General features: G+C 53.8%; 1 protein-coding gene across 2 annotated transcripts in view; it reads left to right on the top strand.

The window, feature by feature from the left end:
- Positions 1 to 27,495, top strand: part of SLC4A5 (solute carrier family 4 member 5) — a 34,325-nt gene extending 6,830 nt beyond the window's left edge. The window contains exons 6-28 of one of the 2 annotated variants that reach the window (XM_080370070.1): positions 3,509 to 3,638; positions 6,127 to 6,287; positions 6,515 to 6,670; positions 8,296 to 8,391; positions 8,722 to 8,777; positions 10,720 to 10,877; positions 10,974 to 11,061; positions 11,228 to 11,382; positions 11,747 to 11,890; positions 12,080 to 12,254; positions 12,610 to 12,743; positions 12,859 to 13,130; positions 15,780 to 15,841; positions 16,966 to 17,166; positions 17,883 to 17,996; positions 18,323 to 18,484; positions 21,738 to 21,916; positions 22,017 to 22,089; positions 22,245 to 22,313; positions 22,569 to 22,742; positions 22,884 to 23,045; positions 24,393 to 24,460; positions 24,976 to 27,495. In XM_080370070.1, the coding sequence (XP_080226196.1) occupies positions 3,509 to 3,638; positions 6,127 to 6,287; positions 6,515 to 6,670; positions 8,296 to 8,391; positions 8,722 to 8,777; positions 10,720 to 10,877; positions 10,974 to 11,061; positions 11,228 to 11,382; positions 11,747 to 11,890; positions 12,080 to 12,254; positions 12,610 to 12,743; positions 12,859 to 13,130; positions 15,780 to 15,841; positions 16,966 to 17,166; positions 17,883 to 17,996; positions 18,323 to 18,484; positions 21,738 to 21,916; positions 22,017 to 22,089; positions 22,245 to 22,313; positions 22,569 to 22,742; positions 22,884 to 23,045; positions 24,393 to 24,460; positions 24,976 to 25,141 (3,155 nt within the window). In that variant the 3' untranslated portion in view covers positions 25,142 to 27,495. Of the gene's footprint in view, positions 1 to 3,508; positions 3,639 to 6,126; positions 6,288 to 6,514; positions 6,671 to 8,295; positions 8,392 to 8,721; positions 8,778 to 10,719; positions 10,878 to 10,973; positions 11,062 to 11,227; positions 11,383 to 11,746; positions 11,891 to 12,079; positions 12,255 to 12,609; positions 12,744 to 12,858; positions 13,131 to 15,779; positions 15,842 to 16,965; positions 17,167 to 17,553; positions 17,668 to 17,882; positions 17,997 to 18,322; positions 18,485 to 21,737; positions 21,917 to 22,016; positions 22,090 to 22,244; positions 22,314 to 22,568; positions 22,743 to 22,883; positions 23,046 to 24,392; positions 24,461 to 24,975 lie in introns of both variants that reach the window. The other variant, XM_080370069.1, reaches the window with a different exon arrangement.
- Positions 27,496 to 27,852: the final 357 nt, after the last annotated feature.

Genomic DNA, 27,852 nt, shown 5'->3' with positions numbered 1-27,852 from the left:
AGAAAAGGGGGTATTTGGAAGGCGAAAAGTCTCCCGGACCTGGGGGTTCCTTGAACAGGAATGGAGCATGTAATCCCATGGGATGTGCACCCCAGCTGCCTCTTTTTTTCCAGGGAAAAGAACCCTTCTAAGCCATGAAACCCCCGGGAAGGGCTGTCGTGTGTTCAGGTTAATGTGCCGGAGCCTTAAACAAGGCTTAGTCCCACCGCCCAGCCAGACAGCAAACCCTGGGCAGCACCGCGGTCCCCCGGCCCCTATTTATCACCTTTTTTTATTGTACCTAAAGCCAGAGCCGGGTTTTTAGTTTGGGAAAGCATCGCTAGGTGAGGTTGTACCGCTGGATCGAAGCTGGGTGCAAAGGGCTCTGTGCACCTCAAATTAAAGGAGGTATAAATCGGTGCCGCTGGGCTGTCCCATCCAGTTACCCACGGAAATATAGGTCCTTGTGTATGTAAAATTATCCTCTATTAGGTCCTTGTGTATGTAAAAATATCCTCTATTAGGTCCTTGTGTATGTAAAATTATCCTCTATTATCACCAGCGTTAGTACTGAGCTAATTCTGCGGCTCCAGGCTTGGTTTGGATCCACTGAAATCACGGTGGAGGTTGGACGGGTGTAAAGCAGGAATTGCAGCTGTGAGCACTTTCCCATGGGAAAAGCTGGTTTGGGGAGGTAGGGATCTGCTCTGGGCACTGGTTGAACTGTGTCTTGCAAGAAATAGGTACCGATTTTGGGGTGGCTTTGGTGGTTTTGGACAGTGTGGCTGCATTCCCTGGAGGTGCCAAGCCCTGGGTGCCGTTATTCGGTATCTCCTCCCACGCAAATACCTGCTGCTTCATGGGATTAATTTAGATGCTGGCTTAAATTTCCCGGAGAAAAATTAAAACAAGAGCTGGGTTGTAAGCAGATGCCGGGCCGGGTGCTTTCCCAGGCACGAAAGGGTCCTCCAGGTGAATAAACACCGTGAATTTTGGCTGCGCGGCCAAGCCCCGGCGTTGTTGGTTTAGCAACCGGCTCTTTGCTCGGGTCAGTGAGCGGTGGGGAGCGGGGGCGGCCGCCGCCATGAAGCACGTGTTACGTGTTGAGAGATGGATTTATTCCTTAAACGGGGGGAGGATGGGGGAAAAAAAGCTAAAAAAACCCAAAGCCAACCTAAAAAAAAAAAAAGCTCTTTATGTGCAAGTTTTCCTTTATCTTTTGTGGTTTCCAGTGGTTTAAGTGTGGCGCAGCCCCGACACCCCAAAACGAGTCGCTGCGGGGACCCTCCAGCAGGTTGAAGCCAGAGGGACCCGTTCTTAAGCACCCAAGGGGGGAATTTGGGCAGCGTTGGGAGCAGCAACCACCAAGTCAAGGATTTGCAAAGCTCTAACCCCTCTGCTCCCCCTTCCTGCAAAATTGCAAATCCCTTTTTTTTGACAAACGCATCCAGAGATCCCTCCTGAGACAGGTATTTCCAGAAAACTCCCCCCTTTTTTTTTTTTTTTGTGGTCTGGCTCGTTGTATTTTAGTGAATTTGGGGCGATGCTGGCGCGCCCCTGCCCCCGGCCTTGTGCTGTCTGCTTTGCTCTGCAGCCCAAAACTTCATATTCCTGCAAAACCCCAAATTCACTGCAAATGCAACGAGCCAGTCCACACACACAAAAAAAAAAAAAAAAAAGGAATTTTCTGGAAATACCTGTCTCAGGAGGGTCCCGTTCTTAAGCACCCAAGGGGGGAATTTGGGCAGCGTTGAGAGCAGCAACCACCAAGTCAAGGATTTGCAAAGCTCTAACCCCTCTGCTCCCTCTTTCTGCAAAATTGCAAATCCCTTTTTTTTTTTTTTTTCTTCACTAATGCATCCAGAGGTCCTTCCAGAGACAGGTATTTCCAGAAAACTTCCCCCCCCCCCCCTTTTTTTTTTTTTTTTTGGTCTGGCTCGTTGCATTTGCAGTGAATTTGGGGTTTTGCAGGAATATGAAGTTTTGGGCTGCAGAGCAAAGCAGACAGCACAAGGCCGGGGGCAGGGGCGCGCCAGCATCGCCCCCATTTCATCCCCTCTTACGCGAACAGCACTTAGGCTTAAAGAGCCTGAAGCCCTCCAGGCATGTAGCCTGGCTCTAAAATTAACAGGAATATTAATAATCATAATAATGAAGCTTATGGAAGTGGAAGGAGGACTTGACAACAGGGCTTTAGTCCTGCTGGTGGGGCTTAGAGGGCTTACGTGGTTAAGCAGGCTCAGCCTGGAGCGCAGGGGACATCCTATGCTTGCCCAGCCGCCGCGACTTGGGTTTCGTCTCCTCCAGTGGGGGGACAGGGCAGCATCCCCCATTTTTTCCTCCTCTCCCACATGACAATTTAATTCCCGGATTTTATTTTGTCTACCCTCTTACCCAACTTTCTTATTCCCAGGTTTGAGAAGAGGAGGATTCCGCTAACAAAGGCATTTTCCAAGCTGGATTGACTCCTGCTGGTTTAGGAGAGGGCTAAGACCCAAGATTTTATTAAAAACGCACCATTTCCAGGGAGCCTGGCGTAGGGCTGATTTTAACCTCTTGGTTGAATAACGGGGCGACTGGGGAGCGGTCCCATCCGTGCCACATCCCGGTTCAAACCCAGGTGTTTGATTCCTTCCCTGCAACCAGAATGATGAGGCTTTGCTAGAAAAGCAGGTGACGATGGAGAGGGTTAAAAGAAAACCCCAGCCTGGCTTTTATTATTTTCTTTTTTTTAGGGGGGGGAGAAGAGGGCAGGTCGGTCACCCTCCTGTGGCTGCAGGGAATGCACCAAAGATGAAAAACCCTTTTCCCCTCGGTCAGGAGGTTTGCAGGCAGGTGATGTGTGGTTGCTCCCCTTCCCAAAACACACCGCAGGGAGCGGGAGGCATAAGTGCCCTCCCCAGCCTGCCCCATTATTTGCAGCAAAAAGCTGGATTTTTCCTGCAGAAAGGGTACGTCTGTATTAATGCCCTCGAATGATGCAGGTTCCCCTCGGGGATCCAGTGGGAAAACTTGTGCCGAGCACTTCTGCGTCCCGATATTCAGTGCCGGAGACCGTAAAGATTTGGTTGTCGGTGGCAGGTGGCTCTAACCTGGCAAAAACAGGCTCTGTGGTAGGGAAAAATGTGGGATCCCCCATGGGAACATGGCACACCATGCTCCTGGAAGGGGAATTTGAGTGTGCTGTATATAGAGGTGGCTGCACTCCCTGATTCCCAGCCCAGACCTATATATTCCCCTCCTGGCTGCTACGCAGCCTCCGCTCATCCTTTCCACCAGCATCCGTATGTCTTTGCACGGGGATTTTGGAACAGGATTAATTAGTGTTCCCCCACTCCCCAATAGCTCTCCTCTTAAACATTTTCCTCAAACCCTCCTTTTTTCACCCCAGGATCCTAAATAGCCCTACAGATCCCTCTTTATCCACCCTGGGGCTTTCCATGTGGGAATGGTGCAGGATCATCTTGTCTCCAGCCGATGATAAACCTTTTTTTTTCTTTTTTTTTTTTTTTCCCCTTTCCCCTGGCAGTGTCACCGGCTGCCGAGCGCCTCCGCTACATCCTGGGGGAAGACGATGAAGCTCCCAACCCCACGCTCTTCACGGAGATGGACACGCTGCAGCACGACGGCGAGGAGATGGAGTGGAAGGAATCGGCCAGGTGAGCCGCAGGGGGGATGCTTGGTGATGAAAATGTGTCGGGGAAAGACCTGCCCTCTAAATATCCCTGGGTGGAAACAGGGTCAGGGAATGAGCATCATTTCCGATGAGGTTACAAAAGCCATGCCTGAACTAGGGAAATGCGGAAAACACAGCGTTTGGGGGGGCCTGGCACGGCGGCTGCAGCCGGCTGAGGAGGAGGAAGGGAGAAAATTTCCCATCTCTTCCCACCTCTCCCCAGGCTGGAGTAATCCCAGAGCTGGGGGATTCCCATTCCCAGGGCAGCATGGCAGCGAAGCCCTGCAGAAAGGGCTGGGAGGGTGGAAAAAAACAGGATAACATGCTGGGAAAGCGGAAAATTAGGGAACAGGGGACAGAACAAACACTTTCCCAGGTCTTTCCCCCCACCCCCCGACTTTTGCTGGCCAGGCCAAGAGTTAAAATCCTCCTGCCCTCAACCCACTTACTACATCTTTAATAGAAGTGTTAAAGGAGTTGCAAGTAGCGTTGGCTTTATTGAATTCGGAGCTTATCCAAGGGGAAAATATCAAATCCAAGTGGGATTTTCTCTTCCTAGCCTCAGCCGTGTTAAGGGCTAGTGGGGTTGGGGTTTTGAGGGAGTGTTGGGAAGGGGGTCAGGGATGCTGATGGTACCCCAAGCCCTTTCCTTTTGGTAGCATATGCGGGATTTCCGAGCCTGGGTGCAGAGATTCACCCGAGGGATGGAGAGGGAGCAGGATCAGGCCCTGTGGATGCTCACCCCGTCTCTTGGGCTGGTTATTGGCATCACCAAAAACTTTGGAAGCTCTGAAGCATCCTCCTGGTTGCCATCCCTGCTCGACATGTGGCAGCGCAGGGATGCTGCTGCTAAAATCTTTAATTCCTCCCCACCAGCATTTTGCATAGGTATCCGCTCATCCCTCCCCACTCCCCAAAAAGCTCAGAAGGCAGAAAAAAAAAGCGCTTCCACTGGGATTTTCATCAGGGAGGGCTTGAGATGGAGGTTTCCAAATTCCTCTGGCAGGATGGAGGTTTCTCAAGTCCTGGATTTCCACTCCCCAGCGAGGAGCGGTTCAGCCTCTTCAGCCGCCGCGGGAGAGCAGCTCCTTGCTGGGAGCAGCGCTACCTGTGGCTAAATCCTCAATAAATAGAAAAAAATGGAAATAAAGCAGCTGAGCACAGCAGGGAGATGGGGTTTTGCCGTAGCCTTGGCGAAAGCATCACGGGATGTCGGTCCCAGGGCAAAGGCGCCGCTGGAAACGTGCCTCTAGTTCTGCACGCCGACCCAAGCTGCCACCCCGTGTGCTCACTAATAACCCACTTTCGGCAGGAAAATGAGGCAAAAAAGAAACGAAAAGCGACCTAATCAGCTTTGGGCGAGCGCCGGCGGGGCTTAGCGGGTGCTGTGGCGGGAAGCTTGAATTTCTTGCCAATAAAAGCAGCGTTGTTTGATGGGCTGGAGGAAGGGTTTCTGCAAAGAAATCAGCGTGGGGAGCTTTGGAGCTGTGGGCACTGGGGCCAAATTGTACATTTTTGGAGGTGCGGGGGTTTTGTGCCCAGCACAGGCCGTTCCTGGTGCTCCCAGATAATATTTTGGGGCTTTTTTAGAGGGACACCCAACATTTTATTTTCTCTTTGCAGCAGCTTTTTAACACCCCCCCTGCCCCTGCAACTGATACCATCCCGGGCTCTCCCCACCCTTCCCCTGCAGCATCTGTGAGGCATCAGCTCTTCCCATCCCCCTTTCTTCTCCTCCATCTTTCTTGTCTGTGCCCTCCGTGGCAGCAGGAACCCAAATCCCAGTCGTACCAGTTAAAAGTTGTAAGGTTAAGCCCTTGCGTAGGCTAATCCACGGAGCCTGCAAACCTCTTGTAAAGGAAAAGCAGCTTTCTTCCCCAAACCGACGTCTTGCGGAGAGCTGCCTGCTCTCCCCAGAGCCTGAGCCCCATCCCTGGGGAGCTGGGAGGAACCAGCCACCATTCCTGGATTTGCTCGGAAGTCTTTGCTTTGTAAAATTAAGGAGCGGAGGTGGAAGGACCGATTTCCAAGGGCTTCCATCTCCTACCATGGGAATGAAGCGCCCAGGTTGAAGTCTGAGCATTGCAAAGGAATTTAAAAGATGTTTGCAATTGCTTTGCTGCGTGCATGGCTGGTCCATGCGGGTGCAGATCCTGGCTCAGGCAAGGTCAGCTCCACAGGAAAACCTCCCAAATCTCGCAGGAGCAATTCGAGGAGGGTTAAATCTGCAGGGTTGAGTTCAGTGGGGGAGCCGAGAGGTTTTGCTCCGCTCTGCAGCCATGCAAGCATCACTTTGTCTAATGGTGTTACTCAATTTCTCCGCTCCCATCCTGAATAACAAGCCAAAACTTTGCAGGATGAATTCCTCCAGGCTTGCAAAGCCACCTGCAGAAGGGAAAAGAGGAAAAGCAATTCTCTTATTCTCTTCTCCTACACCGTGCCCATCCCCATGGCTGCCGCTCTCATTGCAGGTGGATAAAGTTTGAAGAAAAGGTGGAGGAAGGAGGGGAGAGGTGGAGCAAGCCCCACGTGTCCACGTTGTCTTTGCACAGCCTGTTTGAGTTGCGGACGTGTCTACAGACGGGAACGGTGCTCCTGGACTTAGATGGCTACTCTCTGCCCCAAATTATAGGTAGGAGCCAGCAGGGTATCAGTGGTTTCAGGTGGCTTTTTCCTCCTGACCTAAAGTGCCAGGAACAGATTTAAATACATTTTCTTGTTATGTGCAAATATAAACCAATTTATTAGCCAAGACAGGAGTTGAGAGCCAACACCTCGGTTCACCAAGCATTGTCTTGAGCCTTCTGGGAGGGTTTGTGCTGGGGTAACGCATGCACCTCCCTCGTTCGGTGCTTGCAGACGATGTCATTGAGAAGCAGATCGAGGATGGTCTGCTCAAGCCAGAGCTGCGGGAGAAGATAAGCTACGTGCTCCTCAGGAAGCACCGCCACCAAACCAAGAAGCCAATCCACCGGTCCTTGGCCGACATCGGGAAGTCCGTCTCCTCCAGCACAAGTGAGTCCTTGGGGTCCAGCCTGCTCCTGGTTGCATCCTTGACTCATCGGTGAGCAAGCCTGGGGGGAGGGAGATCTCAGATGAAGGAAAGGGGGACACCCAACACCATCTGGGGCACCCAACTATCTACTGCATTGAGGAAGACCCCAAAATCTCTGCCACTGGTGGCTTTAAGGGTGGGAGGTCATCAGGAGGTGGGAGGCAAGGGGATGTCTGCTGAGGTGGACGATGGCGTTGTGCAAGAGATGATGGCATTGTGCGAGGGACGGCGGCGTTGGTGGTCACTTGGCCAAGGGGCTTTCTGGCAGAGCAGCCTACAGACAAATCCAGTCTGCTCTGCGGTTGAACCTGCCTATTTTTGAGCCATTATAAAAGGGGATTTGTTTGTTTTCACGCTAGATTATTTACTTAGGTTTAAATGGAGGTCATTTGGTGGAGCCCGGGATTTGCCAGGCTTCGGCTGCTCCCCGCGTAGACAGAAACAGCAATGCCCAAGCTCAAAGTGTACATGGAAGAGGCTGTCAGTAACCAATATTCCCACCCTATGGGCATTCCCAAGTTTCAAAGCGGCCACCATCCTAGATATTTGAACAAACATCTGCCCAGAAGCCTTCAAAACGCAGCACAACTTGGAAATGTTGTAGTTAGTCCCCGTAGGTGGGAAGAACAGGAGCATCCTTCGCGTTTCTAGTTCCTTGCTGAGACGATGGCATTGCTTTGAGTTTGCAAATAGGGACACCAAGGAAAAGAAGGTCGTTGGCAGGAGCAGAGGGGTCCCTCGCATTTCTTGTGCCAATGGCAACTCTGTGATATTGGAATAAATGCCCCAAAATAGGGTCATACCCAGTGGGAACTTCATTATTATTTTTGGTGAGTTTAACAAAAAAAAAAAAAAAAAGAAAAGGACAGATGCTGTGGTTGCAGCTGGTGTCTCTGAGAGGTGCAGAGCAGCTCAACAAAGCTGGTCCAGGTGGTTTTCCAAAAGGATAACACAGTTTTGGGAGTTGAGGAGGTTTTCTGAGAAAATGCTGGGTTTAACACAGAGAATGCGGGGTGGGGAAGGGAAGTCTTTAGAGGGAAGTAATTCAGTTTAAAATCTGAGATGAAAACTGGGGCTCACCACCAGTTCAGGGAGGAGAAACATTAAGGTGAAACTTGGCGGTGGCCAACGTCAATATCTGGAAGCATGAAGTTCATGGCAAATTTCAAGCGTAGCTTTCTTTGGAGAATTATTAGATTAAAAAGGCAAATAAAATATTGGGGTTTCTTAAGTAGCAGCAGTTGCACTTCTGAGCCCATTTATAGCCTTGCAGAGAGCATCGGCAGGGCATGGGGTGGTGCAGGCTCCTTGCACAGAGCCTCAGCAGTGGGACAGCTGGGTTAAGGCAATTTATTCTTTGATAATGAGAAATATATACTATGCTAATGGGAAATGTAGTACTGTGGGTGAGATAAAAGTGCAAATGAAAGTAGGAGGGAAAGGCACATTGCTGGTGAATCAGCCCTGGAAGGGTCACATCTGTGCTGGGCAGCTGATTTTTCCAGCCTGGTGGTCTCTTGCCTTCAGCATCACCCAAGGGTTTCTCGCGGCACCTGCATCTCCTCTAACAGCTCCTCTCCCCCAGCCCGCAGCCCCGTCCGGAGCCCAGCCGCCGGCGCTGCCTTCCACCGCTCCACCGAGGACCTGCGGATGCGACAGAGCGCGAGCTATGGCCGCCTGCGTAAGCTGGGGGGGGGGCACAAACACTGCTAAAAGAAGCAGGGGAGAAACAAAATCTGATGTTGCAATACGAGAGCGGGCAATTGCAATTACGAAGGGATCCCACCACAGGCATAAATGAGGTGTGGTTTGGGTAACCACAGGGTGACTGGTATCAGGAAACTCATATTCTTGGGTTTTCACCTCCCTGTGCCTGGTTTGCAAGCCCGGCTATAATAAATAAGTTGGGTTTTTTAATTTGCACTCAAGTCTTCGTGCCACGTTTTCTCCTTGCACGTGGGGCTGTAACTCGGCTGCACGCCATGGGGTGGTTTGCTCTTCTCTCCATCAGGTCACGCGCAGAGTCGGAGCATGAACGACATCTCGGACACACCCAGCTCCGACCAGGTAACCACCCCCAACCCCCACCCATACTGACCAGTAACCACCCCCAAACCCACCCACACCGACCAAGTAACCACCCCCAGACCCCCCAGTGCGCTGCTGTGAGGAGCATCTCTGACATGACCCGCGATGGAGCAGGGGCTCTGGGGTTGTTAAGGTCCATGTGAGCCTTGTGTGGCTTCGCTCAGTCGATACCCGCACAAATTCCTAATTAGGGAAATTAATACATGTATTGATCCCTGCTAACTCATGGGGAAGCTGTTCCAGAAATAATACCTGGGCTTGCAAGTTGAACGCGGGGTTAGGGACATGCGGAGATGCTGATAGAGCTTGAGATCTTTCGGGTGGAGGGAAAAAAGATCCTTAAAATCTCTCGGGAGGTAGGGAAAGGTGCTTGGGAGAATGCAGGGATCCTAGAAGAGCCTTTGCTTGGCCGGGTGAGGGCAGGCTGCAGGGGTAGATCCCATCCAAGCACCCGGGTCTGCGAGCAGGAACACAGCTCTCGGGATATCGGTCTGTAGATCGAGGCGGGTTTTATTTTTCCCTCTTTGCACTGTGATGGACTTGGGTTTCTTAACGCAACGCTCCGTCGGGGGGCTCTTCCCCCCAGTTTGCTTTGCATGGGAGAGCTGGGAAGGAGGTCAGGCTGGAGATGCGATGGATCAGCCAGGTTTTGTGCCCTTCTTTTGCTGGATGTCCCATCCCCATCCCGGCATCCAGGCTGTTTAGCTGGGAACTGTTGATGCCTTATAGGGGCTTTGCTTTGTTTCTGTTTGCGCTAAAAAAAATTAAAGGCAGGTGGTGTTTGTGTGGGATAACAGCTTGCTTCTCCCCAGGGATGTCCTTGCTGGGCATACCCGGGGTGGTGCAATTTAGGGGGAAGCGGAGGATGGGAATTCACGTGTTGCTGGGAGCCACGGGACAGGGATGCCACCGCATCAGGGAGGCAGAAGGTTCCCAGGGCACCTTCTACAATTCCAGCTGCAATGAAGCAAGCCAGCTGCCCACGCACGAACCCCAAACATCAGCCTCCAGCAGTGGGGTGCGGAGGGTTAATCCCAAAATATGCAAAGCATTTAGGTTTAATCGCCCTATTAGACCCACTACAAAGGGACTTTTTAAGTGTTACACGAAGCTTAGTGGTCACTGTTAACTCCTGCTCTTGCTTATTCCAAGCTGCATTGGAGGAGTTGCTTTATTATTATAATTTTTTTTTCTCTTTTTTTTTTCTTTTTTTTTTTTTTTCCATTTGGGTTTAAAAGATTAGAAAGGGGAGAGCTTGCTGCCCGGCTCACATGCCTCCCCTCATGCTGGCATATAGATTATAATAACACCCTGCCTGGGTCGGTATTGAACCCTTTTAGACTAATAATGAAAGAGCTGCAGGGGAGAAGAGACAGGGAATAAATCCATGACCGAGGTTTCCTACTTCCATTATTTGTTCCTGCTCCGAGGATGAGACCAGAGAGGAACAAGCTAAATAAAACCTCCCCCGTGCACGGTACGGGGGTCTCGGGGGAGCCTGGGGCTGCAGGGCTGCAAACAGACCTGCAAAAACGCGTGCTGGCTTGCTCCAGGATCCAGATTTTGGGGCTCAGATTTTCCGCAGGGGGATTGATTGCGTGGGGTCTTCCCTGCGCAGACCCCAGCCCAGCAAAGCACCTGTCGCAAAGCGCCCAGTTGCACATCGTGTTAGGGAGCCCCGAGCGTGTGGTTTCCAGCTTATCTGGGGCTACTCGTGGTTTTGAGTAACGAAGAAATTCAGCTTCCTGAATTTCTTGGTGGTTTATCCCTGGATATGGCTCTTGAATCCCCACCTCTGGGAGTCCTGGGACCATCAGAAGTTCAAGCCTCCAGCTTCAGCTTTTGGGTGCAGGGTGTGGAAAAGAGGGGGAGATGCCAAATCTGGGTACCGTTCCCTTCCCCACCCTCGTCTTTCCAACAGCTGAAGAACAAGTTCATCAAGAAGATCCCCAAGGATGCCGAGGCCTCCAATGTGCTGGTGGGAGAAGTGGAGTTCCTGGAGAAGCCCTTTGTGGCTTTCGTGCGGCTCCTCCAGGCAACGATGCTGGGAGGGGTGACGGAGGTGCCTGTCCCCACCAGGTCAGCACAGTTCCTTCGGGTCCAAAGCACCAAGTGGTCTCATGGCGCGGATGCTGGTGGTCCGAGGTTGCCGACACGGTGCCTTTCCCTTCCCAGGTTCCTCTTTATTCTCCTTGGTCCCGCGGGAAAAGCCAAATCCTACAACGAGATCGGCAGAGCCATCGCGACTCTCATGGTGGACGACGTGAGTAGATGCCACGCCTGGCCTTCACCCCTTGCTCAAAGCTAAGAAGAAAAAGCAATTTTCATCCTGTCACCCCAAAAAATGAGCTTTTAAATCCCATCACGATGTGGGACGTGTTTGGTGGATGCCATTCCCAGGCTGACACCTCTCCTCCCTTGACTCCCAGCTCTTCAGCGACGTTGCCTACAAAGCCCGGGATAGAGAAGACCTGATCGCCGGCATAGATGAGTTCCTGGATGAAGTCATCGTCCTGCCACCTGGCGAGTGGGACCCCAACATTAGGATTGAGCCACCCAAAAAAGTGCCCTCAGCTGAGAAGAGGTGGGTGGGAGGCCTGGTGCTGGACCGGCGCTGTGGCCACCCCCATCCCTCCTGTTCTGGAGATGCTGGAGGTCAGCAGCTTTGCTTGCCTTCATCCCAAGAAACCATCTCTGTGAACATTCCAGAAACTCTGCTTTTTCAGCAGTTTTTGGCCCCAGATCAGCTCAGGACTGTTTCCACTCTGCAAAATCTGCATTACCCGACTGGGTTGAGCAAATGCAGCCCTTGATTTTTTCCAAATTCCCCCCGAAAGCCAAGCTCCAGCACAGGCAGAGCGCTCCCCCATGGCCTTGGCCATGACCCCTGCACAGGACCGGCTGGCAGGGCAGGTGCCGTGGCCAACACCAGTGGCTCCCTCCCGCAGGAAATCTGTTTTCTCGCTGAACGAAGTGGGACAGATGAACGGCACGGCCGGTGGGGCAGGCGCTGGGGGCGGTGGAGGAGGCAGCGACGATGGGGAGATGCCCGAAGTTCATGAAATCGGGGAAGAGCTCGCGTGGACGGGCAGGTGAGCCAGCACCACACCCCCCAAAAACCTTCGGAGGGTGCCAGCACCCATCAGCATCTCCCGCTGGCTCAGCCCTTGGTCTGCTGGGGCACGGAGGGGTGAGATCCTTCTGGGCACGGGCTTTTGCGCAGCACCGTGTCTGGTTTGGTGGGAGGCCCGAGCATTTGGTCCTTGGTGGTGTCTCCCCAGGTTTTGTGGTGGCCTCTATCTGGATATCAAGAGGAAGCTGCCCTGGTTCCCGAGCGACTTCTACGAAGGCTTTCATATCCAGTCCATCTCTGCCATCTTGTTCATCTACCTGGGCTGCATCACCAATGCCATCACATTTGGGGGCTTGCTTGGGGACGCGACGGACAACTACCAGGTCAAGTCCGAGGAAAGGGGTCACTTTGGCTTGGGGATGGGACAGGATGGGATGGGATGGGGCAGGAGGGGTTTTACCCTCCTTGTGCCATGCCAAGCTTTGATGCTGCAGATGTAAATTCATTGCCGAGTGGGACCGGCAGTCCTGAAATACCTGCAGGATGGGAAACCCCATCTCGATGGCATTGCCAGGAGCAAGGGGACATGGTCCCACCCATCCTATGTGGGTCCAAGCAGAGGTCCTTGACTCCCGTCTCCATCTGGGGTATCTGTGGGGATGTAACGTGGCCCAGCATCACCATAATGGCTCAATGGTTCAATCGTAATCCCTAATGCTAGGTTTGATCCACCCCCAGGGCGTCATGGAGAGCTTCCTTGGCACGGCGATGGCAGGCTCCATGTTTTGCCTCTTCGCTGGGCAGCCGCTCATCATCCTCAGCAGCACCGGCCCCATCCTCATCTTCGAGAAGCTGCTCTTCGACTTCAGCAAGTAGGTGTTGAGCGGTGCCAGGAGGAACGGGGACCCATCCGTACCGGGGTGGGAGGTGTCCTCCAGCCCACAGCGTGCTCTCACGGGGATGCTCTCGCCTTGTCCCCGCTTTCAGAGGCAACGGCATTGACTACATGGAATTCCGCCTCTGGATCGGCTTGCACTCTGCCCTACAGTGCCTTATCCTGGTGGCCACCGACGCCAGCTTCATTATAAAGTACATCACCCGCTTCACGGAGGAAGGCTTCTCCACCCTCATCAGCTTCATCTTCATCTACGACGCCATCAAGAAGATGATCGGAGCCTTTAAGTACTATCCCATCAATTCAGACTTCAAGCCGGACTACGTGACCATGTACAAGTGCGAGTGCATCGCCCCCGACCCAGGTGAGTACACATCTTTTTCGGCGCCGGCTGGGGAAGATGAAGGGGTTGGGGGGGGGTCCCGCTGTGGATAAATCCCGCTGGATCGTTGGCCAAGGACATGGAAGGAGACAGCTACCCGGTCAGCATCGGGTGGAGAGACCTCATCCTCTGAGGATGTTCTTGGGCAAGACAGAAGAGCCTTGTTCCCCATGGATGAACGCATTGGTGCTTGCCGGAACGCAGAGAACACCACCAGAGAGCTGGGGCCTCAGCCCGGAGCAGCCAGATGGACGGATAAATGGGAAATACGGGGTGGGGGGTGGGGAAGACATTTTAGGGCATTAATTCCAGCCTGCTGCCGATGGAAACTTATTCTCAGAAAATACGTTGGAGGGTTTTTGTCCTCTCCAGTGTCTGGGAAACCCTGGAATGTCCCAGTTGGGTGTGGAAACCTCCTTGGACTGCTTTTTGCTCCTCTTTCTAACTCCTTTTCAAAAAGGAGAAGCCATCAGGCTCTGAGCAGACCATCTTTCGATGGCTCCCCTGGTTTTGCTCTTGGATAGACGTACCGGATGATCCCTGGTCTGAATTGAGCAGCTCAGATGCTCCCACAGCCACCTGGAAGGGGATGGAGATCTTCGCTTTGGGCTGATGGCAGCAACCCCGCTCTCAGGCGAGCTGAATTTATTTTAAAAGCCTAAAAGCCAACAATTCTGGGGAGCATCAGCTGCAGGCAGAGGGTTGTGATGGTGAAGCTCTCCCCAGAAACAGAAGCATCCAAGACCAGCCGCGTTCCCTATACATCCGTCATTGCCAGAAGAGATCTCACCCGCTGCGATGGAAATACCATTTATTCGCTTTAATTTTGCATTTTCCCTCGATTTCTGTTTACCAACCACCCGCTGAGTGACCCGATCCCGTTGGATTTTGAGAGCCCTGCGCGCAGTGGGGAGCACGCCGAGACGCTGCCGTTCTTTCCCAACCAAAACCCTCCCAAACGTGACCTGCGGGAAAGCGAAGCCTGACCCCCAACGCGATCCCGGGGGGGCTGAAATATCCCAGGAACGGGACCGTGACCACCTCCGTCCACCCGCCAGTGCCGGCATCTGCCCGGCAGCACCCACCGCCGTGGCTTGACGCAGGAGGATGGGGAAGCCTTGAGCCTCCAGGGAGGTCTCCCCCTTTTCCAAGCCCCCCGCCCCCCCCCCTCCCCCCAAGAAAACCCGGGGCAACCGAGAGGCATTTGCACCCCAAAAACCTTTAAGCCTCTTTGCAACCCAGCCCCGTTCCTCACCCTCGCTGCTCCGGGCACCCAAGGCAGTGGTGTCCACATTGGATTTTCCATTCCTCTAGATATTGAGAAATTGTTTATTCCCCCTACATCCTTTTTTTTTTTTTTTTTTAGTCTTTTTTTTTTTAATTCGTTCTGATTTTTGATCATTATAACTGATTTGTACCATATTTGTCTCTGCTGCACACATCAATTTGGGCTGATTTCAATCTCAAGTGAGTATCGCCTTCTAAATATTAAAACTCTTTTAATATTTGATACTCTTCCCCCGTGGGGCTTTTGTTGTTATTTTTTTTCCATGTATTTTACTTTTCTCTCTGCTCTGCTAAAAGGGTTTATGTAGACTCCTCTCTTAAAATACCACCAGTGGTATTCTGCCCTTTAAGGTGTAGAAATCACTAATAAGGCTGGTTTCTGGAATAATGAAAGGTTATGGAGGGGGAAAAAAAAATAATAATACTAATTAATAATAATAATAGTGTTTTTAATGCTGGGTTTGCCAGCGCCGTTCCCCGGAGCCCGGTTTCGGCAGCCCCCGGGTCTCTGCTTCTAACCCAGCAATCGCTTCTCCTTCATTAATCCTCGGCGCTGGGGATGGAGGCGGCAGGTCGGGGCAGCCGAAATTCCCACTTGGTGCAGGAAGATGGACCAGAGGGAAGAGGGGGGGCAGAGCGGTCCCGGACCCCGCTTAGGGGCACCCATAAAGAACGTGGGTGCTCCTGAAGCTACGGAGCTGCATCACCCGAAGAGCCGAGCGGAGCTGCTTTTTGCACTTGGAGGAGAAGGTGCCGGGGGCTAGAAAAGATGGATTATTTTTTTTTTTGCAGTGAGACACTAAAACACCCCTAAAATATTTTAAAAAAGAAAAATAGCCAAGCCAAAAAACCCCACAAATAAAAGCCAATTGGGCATGATTGGGTGCCGCCTCTCCAAAAAGAACAGGCTGCTTTTTCAGTCTTCAACCCCCGTGGTTTTATGATGCAGGTGTCGGGATGCTCAACCCTGCTGCCGGCGGCTTCTCTGGGAAGCTCCTAATAATTTTAGGAGCTGGGAAGTTCCTAAAAATACACACACACCCCCGGCACTCGCCAGCCCTGGAGGGAGAAGCCGCCGTAGGAGAAGCCGTGTTCTCCGCTGGCGCATGGGATTAATCAGGGAGAAGTCGCTGCGGGGTTAGACATGGGGGGGGGTTCTCCCCAAATCCTGGTCCGCCCTCGGGATGCCGATCCCCACGCGGCTCTCGGGGGATGCGCTCGACCCCCCATTTGCTTTTACGCTGGCCGGGCTCAGCTGCGCCTCCCCGGGCAAAGCCCGGCTACTTTTAATACCAAAACCTCGATATTAGCCAAAAACCTCAATAACAAACTCCTTTCCCGCAGCCAACGCGACCTTGTTTGATGCTTCAGCTCCAGTGGCACCAAACACCACTAACGTTTCTCTGGTAAGCGGCTTTGCTCATCCCGATGGGAAACTTGGGATAAGGGAGGGCAAATCCGAGGGACTCCTGCACCCAGGGAGCGACGCGTGCCGGCTGGGAGCGAGGGCGATGCAGGATTTGCATTGATTTGGCTCCACGGTTGGGCTCGGTGGCACCAAATCCCCACTTTTTTGCCCAAATTAATAGTGGCTCCAGGGTTCGCTTGTGGCTATGGGGCTCCTGGCGGCAGCAGCCCTGGGAAATGCCCCTTCCCTTGCACGCTACAATTAATTAAGCTGCTAATTTTGCTTTTTTTGATGGGGAAATACCCCTTTCCTTGCATGCTGCAATTGCTTAAACTGCTAATTTTGGTTTTTTTAGCAGGGAAATACCCCTTTCCTTGCACACTGCAATTCCTTAAAATACTAATTTTGGGGATTGGCCAGCGAGTGCCCCTTCCCTTGTACACTACAACTACTAAAAATGCTGAATTTTCTTTTTTTAATGGGGAAATGCCCTTCTTTTGCACACCGCAATTTCTTAAAATACTAATGTTGCTTTTTTTGGCCAGGAAAAATCTCTTCCCTTGCATGCTGCAACTGCTTAAAAGACTAATTTTGCATTTTGACCAGGAAATACCCCTTCCCTTGCATGCTGCAGTTGCTAAAAATGCTGATTTTGTTTTATTTGGCTGGGAAATACCCCTTCCCTTGCATGCTGCAGTTGCTAAAAATGCTGATTTTGTTTTATTTGGCTGGGAAATACCCCTTCCCTTGCATGCTGCAGTTGCTAGAAATGCTGATTTTGTTTTATTTGGCTGGGAAATACCCCTTCCCTTGCATGCTGCAGTTGCTAAAAATGCTGATTTTGTTTTATTTGGCTGGGAAATACCCCTTCCCTTGCATGCTGCAGTTGCTAGAAATGCTGATTTTGTTTTATTTGGCTGGGAAATACCCCTTCCCTTGCATGCTGCAGTTGCTAAAAATGCTGATTTTGCTTTATTTACCTGGGAAATGCCCCCTATCCTTGCACGCTGCGATTACTTAAAATGCTAATTGTGTTTTTTTGGTCAAGAAATACCCTTTTCCTTGCATGCTGCAATTGCACTAAAATGCTAATTTTGTCTTTTTGGGGGGGTTTCTCCCCAGTACAATGCTATTAACCTAACAGCTCTGGACTGGACTCAGCTGAGTAAGAAGGAATGTCTCAAATACGGCGGCAGCTTAGTGGGGAAATCCTGTAAATTCGTGCCCGACCTGGCCCTTATGTCCTTCATCCTCTTCTTCGGGACATACTCCATGACCTTGACCCTGAAAAAATTCAAATTCAGCCGCTATTTCCCCACCAAGGTAAGGAAAGCACCGGGTTTCACCCTTCTCTTTTCCAAAAGGTAGGAAAACCAGGAGCTGGCAGTCTGGTGGATGCAAAGAGCTGCGGGAAAATAAATCTGTATTTCTAGGAGATGTTGCTAGCAATAAGAAATAAGCAAAAAAAAATCCCCCTGAGCCTTTAGCCGCCGATTTGGCTTTTGCATATTAAATAACCCATCACCTTGCCATGCAAAGGAGGAAAAAATCTACATTTTGTGGGTTATACCCAGGTTATCTATGGGTGAGCGGAGCTGGAAAACCCCAGGGAAGGAGCCGAAGTGGGAAGCAAACCTCTCCATCCCATTAATTCACCTCTCCATCCCATTAATTACCCTTTCCACCCCCGTTTCCCCATCTTGCCTCCAGGTCAGGGCTTTCATTGCCGATTTTTCCAATGTCTTCTCCATCCTGCTTTTCTGCGGAGTGGATGCCTGTTTTGGACTGGACACCCCTAAGCTCCATATCCCCAGTATCATCAAGGTTCGGCTGCACCGGGGGGACCCCTCGCCTCTCCACCCTCACTCTTCTTCCAGCTCCTCAACACCTTTCAGGGAAAATTGCGACTCCTGTGGTGTCTGGGCACCTTCTTAAAAGCTACTTCGTATTTTCTGGGGGAATATTCTAATTCTGTGACTTTTTTTCCTTCTTTTTGTTGGTTCCCCCCCCTCTTTTTCTCTTTCTCTCACTCCCTGCAGCTGCGTAAACTTATTAGCGATTTCTCTATCTTTATGTCCATACTAATGTTTGTGGGTCTGGATGTGCTTTTCGGACTCAACACCCCAAAGCTCCAAGTGCCTACTGATTTTAAGGTAAAAAAAAAAAGCAATAAAATCCCTTTCCCAGAAGCGTCATTGAAAATTTCTCCCCCCTCCATCCCTGGGGTGCCATCGGGTGTCCCAGTGAGCATCCCGGAAAAATGTTGGGTTGAGGCATGTGGATGCTGGATGTGGTTTGGGTACCGGTGCGTGGTGGTGGGATTTAGGGATGGATGTGGGATAAGGATGATGCTCGGAGGTGATGGGGTGAGGTGGGGCTTCCCAAAATGTCAGCGCTTGGGCTTTTCCCTCTCTCTGCTCTGTGCCGGGGCTCCACCACGGTGTCCAACCCCCCTGTCTTCCCCCCCCCCCCCCTCCAGCCCACCCGTGTGGACCGAGGGTGGTTCGTGTTTCCCTTTGGGAAGAACCCGTGGTGGGTTTACCTGGCGAGCGCCCTGCCCGCCCTCCTGGTCACCATCCTCATCTTCATGGACCAGCAGATCACAGCCGTCATCGTCAACAGGAAGGAGCACAAGCTGCGGGTGAGCCGGGACTCGTCACGGCATCGCGTCGGGTACCCCTGCATCCCTGCCAGCACCCACTTTTGGGGTGTGGATCAGGTGCTGCTGCAAGGCACGGGGGGGTCACCCCGGCTCGGCACGCTGCGCAAAGCCGGGGCTCAGCCTCTCCTTCTCACGTGGGGGTTTGGGGGTGACAGAGCCTCCAGGGTGTTACATCCACCTAATGCTGTAGGTAGTGGGGTGCAGCGGGGTGATGTGGGGTGCGCTGCGGCACTGCAGGGTGCAACAGCAGGGTGCAGGGTGCAGTATACCAGTGTGGGGTGCTTCAGAGTGATGCGGGGTGCAGTGTACCAATGTGGGGTGATACAGGGTGATGCAGGGTGATACAGGGTGATGCAGGGTGCAGCGTGGTAATGTGGGATACATCAGGGTGATGCAGGGTGCAGTGCAGCAGTGTGGGGTGCTTCAGGGTGATGTGGGGTGATGCAGCATGACAATGTAGGGTGCATGAGGGTGATGCAGGGAGCTTCAGGATGATGTGGGGTGATGCAGGATGATGTGGGGTGCTGCAGGGTGCAGCATGGCAATGTGGGGTGATGCAGGGTGCAGCCTGGCAACGTAGGGTGCATGAAGGTGATGCAAGGAGCTTCAGGATGATGTGGATTGATACAGGGTGATGCAAGGTGCAGTGTGGCAATGTGGGATACATCAGGGTGACGCAGGGTGCAGTGTAGCAATGTGGGGTGCTGCAAGGTGATGTGGGGTACTGCCGGGTGCAGCCCGGCAATGTGGGATGCGTGAGAGTGATACAGAGAGCTTCAGGATGATGGGATGATGTGGGATGACACGGGGTGATACAGGGTGATGCAGGATGCAGTGTAGCAGTGTGGGGTGCTTCAGGGTGATGTGGGGCGATGTAGGGTGATGCAGGCGCGGCATGACAATGTGAGATGCATGAGGGTGATGCAGGTTGATGCAGGGTGCAGTGTAGCAATGTGGGGTGCTGCAGGGTGATGTGGGGTGATGCAGCATGCAGCATGACAATGTAGGGTGCATGAGAGTGATGCAGGGAACTTCAGGATGATGTGGGGTAATACAGGGTGATGCAGGGTGCAGTGTAGCAATGTGGGGTGCTGCAAGGTGATGTGGGGTGATGCAGGGTGCAGTGTGGCAACATGGGGTGCATGGGGGTGATGGGAGGTGCTTCAGGATCAAGTGCACCCCCAGTCAGTTTGCAGATGACACTGAGCTTGGGGGGAGCATTGATCCGTTTGAGGACAGGGGGCTCTGCAGGGGGGTCTGGGCCAGTGGGGTCGATGGGCTGAGGCCACTGGATGAAGTTCAACAGGGCTCAGTGCTGGGCCCTGCACTGGGGTCACAGCGACCCCCCGCAGCTCTGGGGCTGGGGGCAGGGGGCTGGGGAGCTGCCTGGTGGGGAAGGACCGGGGGGTGCTGGCTGATGGTCAGCTGGACACGAGCCAGCAGTGTGCCCAGGTGGCCAGCAGCGTCCTGGCTGCGTCAGCAATAGCGTGGCCAGCAGGACCGGGGCAGTGACTGTCCCCCAGTACCTGACACTGGTGTGGCCGCCCCTTGAATCCTGGGTTGAGGTTTGGGCTCCGCACCAAGACACGGAGGTGCTGGAGCGTGGCCAGAGCCGGGCAGGGGCTGGAGCACCAGCCTGATGGGGGGTGGCTGGGGAGGTCAGCCTGGGGAAAAGGGGGCTCAGGGGGGACCTTCTCGCTCCCTACAGCTCCCTGAAAGGGGGGTGGAGGCAGGTGGGGGTCGGTCTCTGCTCCCAGGTTACAAGTGGAAGGATGAGGAAGCGGCCCCAGGTTGTGCCAGGGGAGGTTCAGGCTGGATGTCGGGAACAATTCCTGCCCCACAGGGTTGTCCGGCACCGGGACAGGCTGCCCAGGGACGTGGTGGAGTCACCACCCCTGGAGGTGTCCGAAAGCCGTGTTGATGTGGCGCCTGGGGACGTGGGTTAGTGGTGGCCGTGGCAGCGCTGGGCTAACGGTGGGACTCGATGGTCTTAAAGGTCCTTCCCAACCTCAACGATTCTATTCTAAGATGATGTGGGGTGATGTGGGGTGCATCATGGCATTGTGGGGTGCATGAGGGGGATGCAGGGTGTATGAGAGTGATGTAGGGTGCTTCAGGGGGATGCAGGGTGCACCGTGGCAACGTGGGGTGCATCAGCACAATGCGGGGTGCCCTGCAGCAATGATGGGGGATGCAGGGTGCACTGTGGGGGATGCAGGGTGCACCAGGGCAATGTGGGGCGCATCGGGGTGATGCGGGGTGCTCTGCAGTGATACAGCGTGTTTCAGGATGATGTGGGGTGAACCGCAGCAATGTTGGGGTGCATCAGGGTGATGTGGGGTGCTGTGGGATGATGTGGGGCCATGCAGGGTGCACCATGGTGATGGGGGTGCAGTGTGGTGATGCAGGGTGCACCAGGGCAATGTGGGGTGCTTTGGGATGATGTGGGGTGATGCAGGGTGCACCGGGGCAATGTGGGGCGCATCAGGATGATGTGGGGTGCCCTGCAGCGATACAGGGTGTTTCAGGATGATCAGGGTGATGTGGGGTGCACCATGGCAATGTGGGGTCCACCAGTGCGATGTGGGGTGCACCGCAGCAATGATGTGTGTGCCAGGGTGTTGCAGGGTGCAATGTGATGTGGGGTGCACCCTGGCAATGTTGGGGCACATCGGGGTGATACGGGGTGCTCTGGGGTGATGTGGGGCGATGCAGAGTGCACCAGGGTGATGTGGGGTGCTTGGGGTTGATGTGGGGCGCACCGCAGCAATGATGGGTGCACCAGGGTGATGTGGGGTGCAGTGTGGTGATGTGGGGCACATCAGGGTGATGTGGGGTGCTTTGGGTTGATGTGGGGCGCACTATGGCGATGCGGGGCACACCGGCAGCAATGATGGGTGTACTGGGGTGACGTGGGGTGCATCGGGGTGACATGGGGTACATCAGGGTGATGCAGAGTGCACCGCAGCAACGATGGGTGTACCGGGGTGACGTGGGGTGCATCGGGGTGACGTGGGGTACATCAGGGTGATGCAGGGCGCACCGCAGCAACGATGGGTGTACCAGGGTGATGTGGGGTGCATCGGGGTGATGCAGGGCGCACCGTGGCGATGCGTGATGCTGCAGGGGGTGCGTGGGGCGGGGGGAAGCCCCACCTTGCTGGGTGACTACAGGAACCGCATGGTGAGCTGCGTTGCCCCCCACCCCCCCCCTCCTGGGCTCTGTGTTGCAGAAAGCAGCGGGTTACCACCTGGATCTGTTCTGGGTGGGCATCCTCATGGCCGTCTGCTCCTTCATGGGGCTGCCCTGGTACGTGGCAGCCACCGTCATCTCCATCGCCCACATCGACAGCTTGAAGATGGAGACGGAGACCAGTGCCCCAGGGGAGCAGCCCCAGTTCCTGGGGGTCAGGTGAGGAAGGCTCGGCCGTGCTCTTCCTCGGGGTGGGGAATCCAGACGTAGCAGCAGGTCCAGCCGGCACGGCCTCATCCTGCTTCTCTCATCGTTCCAGGGAGCAGAGAGTGACGGGCATCATCGTCTTTGTGCTGACGGGGATTTCTGTCTTCCTGGCCCCTATCCTGAAGGTAGAACGTTCCTGTTGCTCCATCCCTGCTCCTTCCCCGCAGATGTTTGGGGACATGGGACTGAAACGCTGGGTTTCCCACCCCCACCATGGTCCCCAGCATTGATCCCCATCCCCTTCCTTGGGGTAAGCACTGTGGTTTTTCCATGTCCCCAGTACATCCCCATGCCGGTGCTGTACGGCGTCTTTCTGTACATGGGTGTCGCGTCGCTGAACGGCATCCAGGTAAGTGCTCCCCCTCCTCCTCCTCAGTGGCCATGAAGGGGTCCTACACAGGGGCAAAAAGGGGGATTTTGACCCCCAAATTTGCATGCGTCCAGTATTTCCAGCTGCATGGAACAGCAGATATCCAACCCCCTTCGAGCAACATCAAAAAGCCTCAAATTCCCCGTTTTGGGGAGTAAAAGAGTGTTTATCTGGGCATCCCGGGAGCCTGGGGAATGAGGCCGAAGGCTAACGCCAGCCTTCATCCCACCGCAGTTCTGGGACCGCTGCAAGCTCTTCCTCATGCCGGCCAAGCACCAGCCCGACTACGTCTTCCTCCGGCACGTGCCGCTGCGCCGCATCCACCTCTTCACGCTGGTGCAGATCGTCTGCCTGGCCGTCCTCTGGATCCTCAAATCCACTGTGGCCGCCATCATCTTCCCCGTCATGGTGAGGCCACCCCCCTGCAGCCTCGTTTAGATGATTTTTTTGGAGATTTAAGGGAATTTTGGCTTGGTCCCGTGGTGGTCCCCGTGTCTCCTGAGGAAAGATGCTCTTGCAGATCCGGCTCTTGCATCTCTCCCCTCCCAGATTTTAGCCCTGATCCTGGTGAGGCGGCTGCTGGATTTTGTCTTCTCCCAACACGACCTGGCCTGGATTGACAACATCATCCCCGAGAAGGAGAAGAAGAAAGAGGATGACAAGAAGAAAAAGAAAAAAGGCAACAAAGGAGACAGCAGCAGCGATGAGGAGGTGGGTGCAGGGTGGGGGGTGGGGCTCCCATGGACGGCGGGGGCATCCGGACCGGCTGGGGAGGGAAAGATCCCACCGAAACCTCCAGGTCGGTGGGTTTGGGATGAAGATCGTTTGATGAAGTTGGATCGTTGGGATGAAGATCCCATTTGGTTCGTGGCGGTGTTTCACTGCATTTATGGGACAGGCTGATTGAGGGGCTTTAAGTGACGGCTGGGGCCAGCTGGAGGCGCCAGGGAATGTCCCACCTGTCCTGAAAGCTGGAAAATTGTGGCCAAAAAAAAGAAATTATTAAGGAGAAGAGCGAAAATCCCATGGCTGAGGGTGCAGCACCCATTGTACCGTGGCAAAGCATCGTTAACCTGTGCAACCCCCTGCTGCAGAGCCAGAAGGGCTGAGAATTCATTTGGGAAGAGGAAGGCAAACCCTCCTCCTCCTCCTCACGCACCCACCCTGGAGGTTTTGGGTCCCTTTGAGTGCTCCAGGTGGTCTTGGAGCCCACCGAGGCGCTGCCTTCACCGAATTTCCCCACTTTCTTCTCCAGTTCCCACCTCCCTCAGTCATTAAGATCCCCATGGAGCCCCTGCCATCGCAGCCCCGAAACGGGGGTCCCCATTGTCTCAGCCGTAAGTAAAAAGCTCAGGAGCCTCTCTCGCATTCCCTACCGCTTCCTAACCCCCCCGTGACGGGATCCGCTCGACCCCCCACGGCACTAACCCCGCTGAAAGACGCAGCCTGGATCCATCCTGCCCAAGCCAAGCGGGGAGGAGGGTCTGCTGCATTTAAAGCAGGTTTGAGAGGATGCGGCGGGCTCAGCACTGCTAATAATTCGGTATCCCAGGTGGCTGGGAAGCCAGGACTCTCCTGAGTCCCCCCCCCTAAGCTGATACTGATGGTGATTTTTAAAAAATATTGATATTTGGGAAGGTTTTGAGCTTGTGGCAGCGGTATCCTGGCTGCAAAAGAGCAGCTGGGTTCGGTTTGGTTCAGCCTGCCTGAAGCATCATACATGAGCTGGTGCAAAACCAGCCACGACCAAAAAAAAATGCAAAATAAACCCGGGTGAGTTTGTTCCAGCTTGGCACCAGGTTGCATCATGACGCCAACAAGCTTTAACGTGATAATTCATTGATTTTGTCCTCAAGCTGCAGCTAGCAGGGGCTGGTAGGGCCTTTCATTTTCTATCATCACCCCCAAAATCAGCATTTCCCAGGAGCTTCTCTCCTCCCGCTGCCTGGAGGATGCTGGACCCGGTGGCAGGTTGGAGGGGAGGGCATGAATGGATTTTTTTTTTGGGGGGGGTCTCCTTCCTCACCCGGGAAGCATCTCACCTCCGTGTCCCCCCAGGAAAGAGGTCCTCCACCTGGAGCTTTGCGTTCTGATACCTCCCCAAACGGTTCAGACCTGGATCGCAGGTAAACGACACCGAACGGGCTCCCCCATCCCCAGGGCACGTGTTGGGAGACATTTCTCAGGGTCACCAGCTGATGCTCCTGGCTGAGCATCGCTCGCTCGAGCCAGTTCCCGTCATCCTTGGGCAGGGCTGAAATATCTGAGTGTATTTTGGCAGCATCCCTCTCTATTTTTGGGGGGGGGGTTGTTTGCTGGCCCCGGCTATCGGGTCATCAGAGCGTGGTTAGCTGCAAGAGGGTTTAAAGCGATAAAAACACCGCCGGGCAACAGCCACAGGGATTTTTAGGGTTGGGATGTACATCTGAATCCTGAAAGCTTGGGATTCTTCTCCACCTGCAGCGGCGAATCCCATGGATTGTACATAGCAAAGGCAAAATATCATAGATTTAGGAATTTTTAGTGGTGGTGGCATCATCCGGAGCCTGTTGCCGGGGGTGCTGGCGTGGTTTTGGGATGGTTTTGGGATGCAGGTGCCTGTGCCTGGATACTCACTTCCCCATCTCTTCCTCCTCCTCAGTATTACGCTTCACCTGAAGATTTCGTGCCCATCGTCTCCCGCATTTAACTACTCCCGAAACCCCCTCTGCGCCGTGCCCCAGGTGAAGATCGAGATGGAGTCGGACTATGAGGACACCGACACTGAGAAACCACCTCGGGACATGGGCAGTGAGACCACGCTATAGTCCTGCGCAGAGCTTCCTCTGCCGTTTATATATATATATATCGATATTTAGATATTCATATATATATATAAAGCAAATTGGGTTTATTTTCATATGTGAGGCGGAGGAGACCGGTGGCCCCAGGAGTCTGTCGCTCGGGTAGTTTTTAGTGTCACGAGTCAAACGCGTTGTTGAGTTTCCTCCCTTTCTGCTGGGCTGGTGGCAAAATGGGGCTGAAAAGGTGAAATTGGCGATTTTGGCCCCCGCGAGCCCCAGAGCTGCTGCTGGGTGGAGAAGCTGGAGGTGGTCGGGGCTGTGGGAGCAACAGGGATGGGGAGGGGGGACTGTGTCGGGGCGATGTTTTTAGGGGGGGGTTGGGGTGGGGAGGGGGTTTGCGTGGCTGAGAAGGAAGGGGGAGCGCGCATCCTTGCTTCCCAGTCCCTGGAATGGCAACGTGGCTCTTGGGGAGTCTTGTTTTCTGAAGGGATTTGTGGTGGTGGTCCCAAGCCACGGCAACGGGGGGCCCTTTTGGCAGCAGCATCCCAGGCGTGGCGGCAGGGATGCAGGAGGGACCCGCCGGGGGCCGGGGGCAGGGGTGGGACCCGGCTCTGCTGCCCCGAGGGGTGCGGACGAGAGGATGAGGAGGGACGGCAGGGATGCAGAGGAGCTGATGCCCTGGGAAGGGAAGCTCGGCTTTAAGGTTGTTGCTGCTTGAGGGCAACCAGAGCTGGGCTGCAGAGGGCGGGCAGGGCGGGGAACGGGACCTGGGCTTCTGCAGGGAATCGGGAATGGTTTCCCCAGGGAATCAGGAATGGTTTCCGCAGGGAATCGAGAATGGTTTCCGCAGGGAACCGGGAATGGTTTCCCCAGGGAATCAGGAATGGTTTCCCCAGGGAATCAGGAATGGTTTCCGCAGGGAATCGAGAATGGTTTCCGCAGGGAACCGGGAATGGTTTCCCCAGGGAACCGGGAATGGTTTCCGCAGGGGATCGGGAATGGTTTCCGCAGGGAATCGGGAATGGTTTCCCCAGGGAATCGGGAATGGTTTCCCCAGGGAACCGGGAATGGTTTCCGCAGGCAGCGGGGCACGGTTTCCACTGGGAAATGGGAACGATGGCTGCAGCAAAGCCGTTCGGTCGCCCATCGCCATGTCCTCACCCGCAGCTCTCCCAGCACCACCGCTGGCCCTGGGGTCGGCACCAGCCCCCTCTCTCCCCCCAGATGCCGGAGGAGCCCCCTCTGCCTGCCCAGCCCCCGACGAAGGGCTTTGCTCCCGCTTTAGCTCCTCAACCCTCATTACTCGCCCGTGGTGGCTCCTCACGGGGAGGGCAGAGCTTGCCCCCCACCACCCCGGCTCTCAGGCTCGGCCCCAGCAGCTCCCGCTCAGGTCTCCATCAGCATCCCGGCTCCCCAGAGGGCTCTTCCCACCGCCGCTGCCTCCGGCTCTGCCGGGAAGGGAAGGGAAGGGAGCGGGTTGGGAGCCAACGCCGGCACCCAGCTGGGCTTGGTGCTGCCCAGCTCTCACCGCCTGTTTTTCCAGCAGTGCCGGGGCCTTTAAAATGGTTTTTTTTTTTTTTTTTTTCCTTCCACGGGCTTTTTACTTATATTTGCTAGATGGAGATTCTTTAATTCTTCTCCATTTGAAACCCTCATAGATGCATTCCTTATTCTTTCCTCTCTTTTTCAAACCTCACAGAGCTCAAAACCCTTCCCCCGAGCAGAAGCCGCCTACCTGCCGTACGGGGGGTTTCTGGGACACCAGTTAAATATTGCAACTGGTCTGAACCTTGGCATGGGACAGATCCCAGTTCTCTGTAAATAGTCGAGTCCAACGAAGACTTGAAGGCAATTTCCTATTTATAGCTGATTTTTTTTTTTCTGGTTCAGGTACACCTCCTGGGGAAACGGGGTGAGATTAACACAGCATTAACTCCCGTCCCCACTTAAGCGAGAGCCACGTAGCTTGACGTTAACATTAAGAACTATTTCAACTCAAACGCATCGTGTCTGTTTTGTAGCATTTTGTACCGATCTCCTGTGTGGTAGCTGAAGCGTGGTACAGGTAGGCTTATGATTTTAATCAAACAGGTTAATTTGCTTTATCCAGTACATCAGCTCTGCTGCGCAACACCCCCAGAAAGGCTTTGCGGACTCTGGGTTGATGTTTCATAGAGCAGAGCTGAAGCCACTCTAGCATCCAGCTTGTTTTGACTAAATTTGTCCATTTTGCAAGGTTCACACGTGGTTTATACTTTTTTTTTTGTATCTGAAAACAGTGGAGCATCTCAGATTTGCCACCTCCATTGCGGTACCACTTTAACCATTTTGTATTTATCGGTGATACAACCCAATAAACCTTGTTTCAATGAGTCTCAGCTCTTAGTGTGTTTCTGGTGCAGAGTCCTCAAACCTCAGCTTTCCTGCCCGTGTGTTCAGTCTTTTTATAAGCAACAGCCCTTTAGCATCACAACAAGCCTTTCCTGCTCCCAGAAAGGTGGGATCAGCCTTTCCAGGGATTATGTGGAGAGGAAGGACTCGCCTCGCTGCCCACAAACACCACTGGGGTCTTAAGTTCTTCCATCCTGTCCAAGGCATCGCAACCTTCAGGTAAGGTTAATGTTCAGTGGATAATTAGAGCTCACAGATATAAACTTAGTCCTCTAATGAGTTTATTGTCAGATGAATGGAGCTAGGAAACAGTCAGGAAGCTGGTGAGGTTTTGTTCAGGCATG

This window comes from Falco punctatus, assembly GCF_963210335.1.
Source record: "Falco punctatus genome assembly, chromosome: 20".
NCBI classification, from domain to species: Eukaryota; Metazoa; Chordata; class Aves; order Falconiformes; family Falconidae; genus Falco; species Falco punctatus.
The sequence above is the reverse complement of the archived record's forward strand: the minus strand, read 5'-3'. Positions and strand labels throughout refer to the sequence as shown.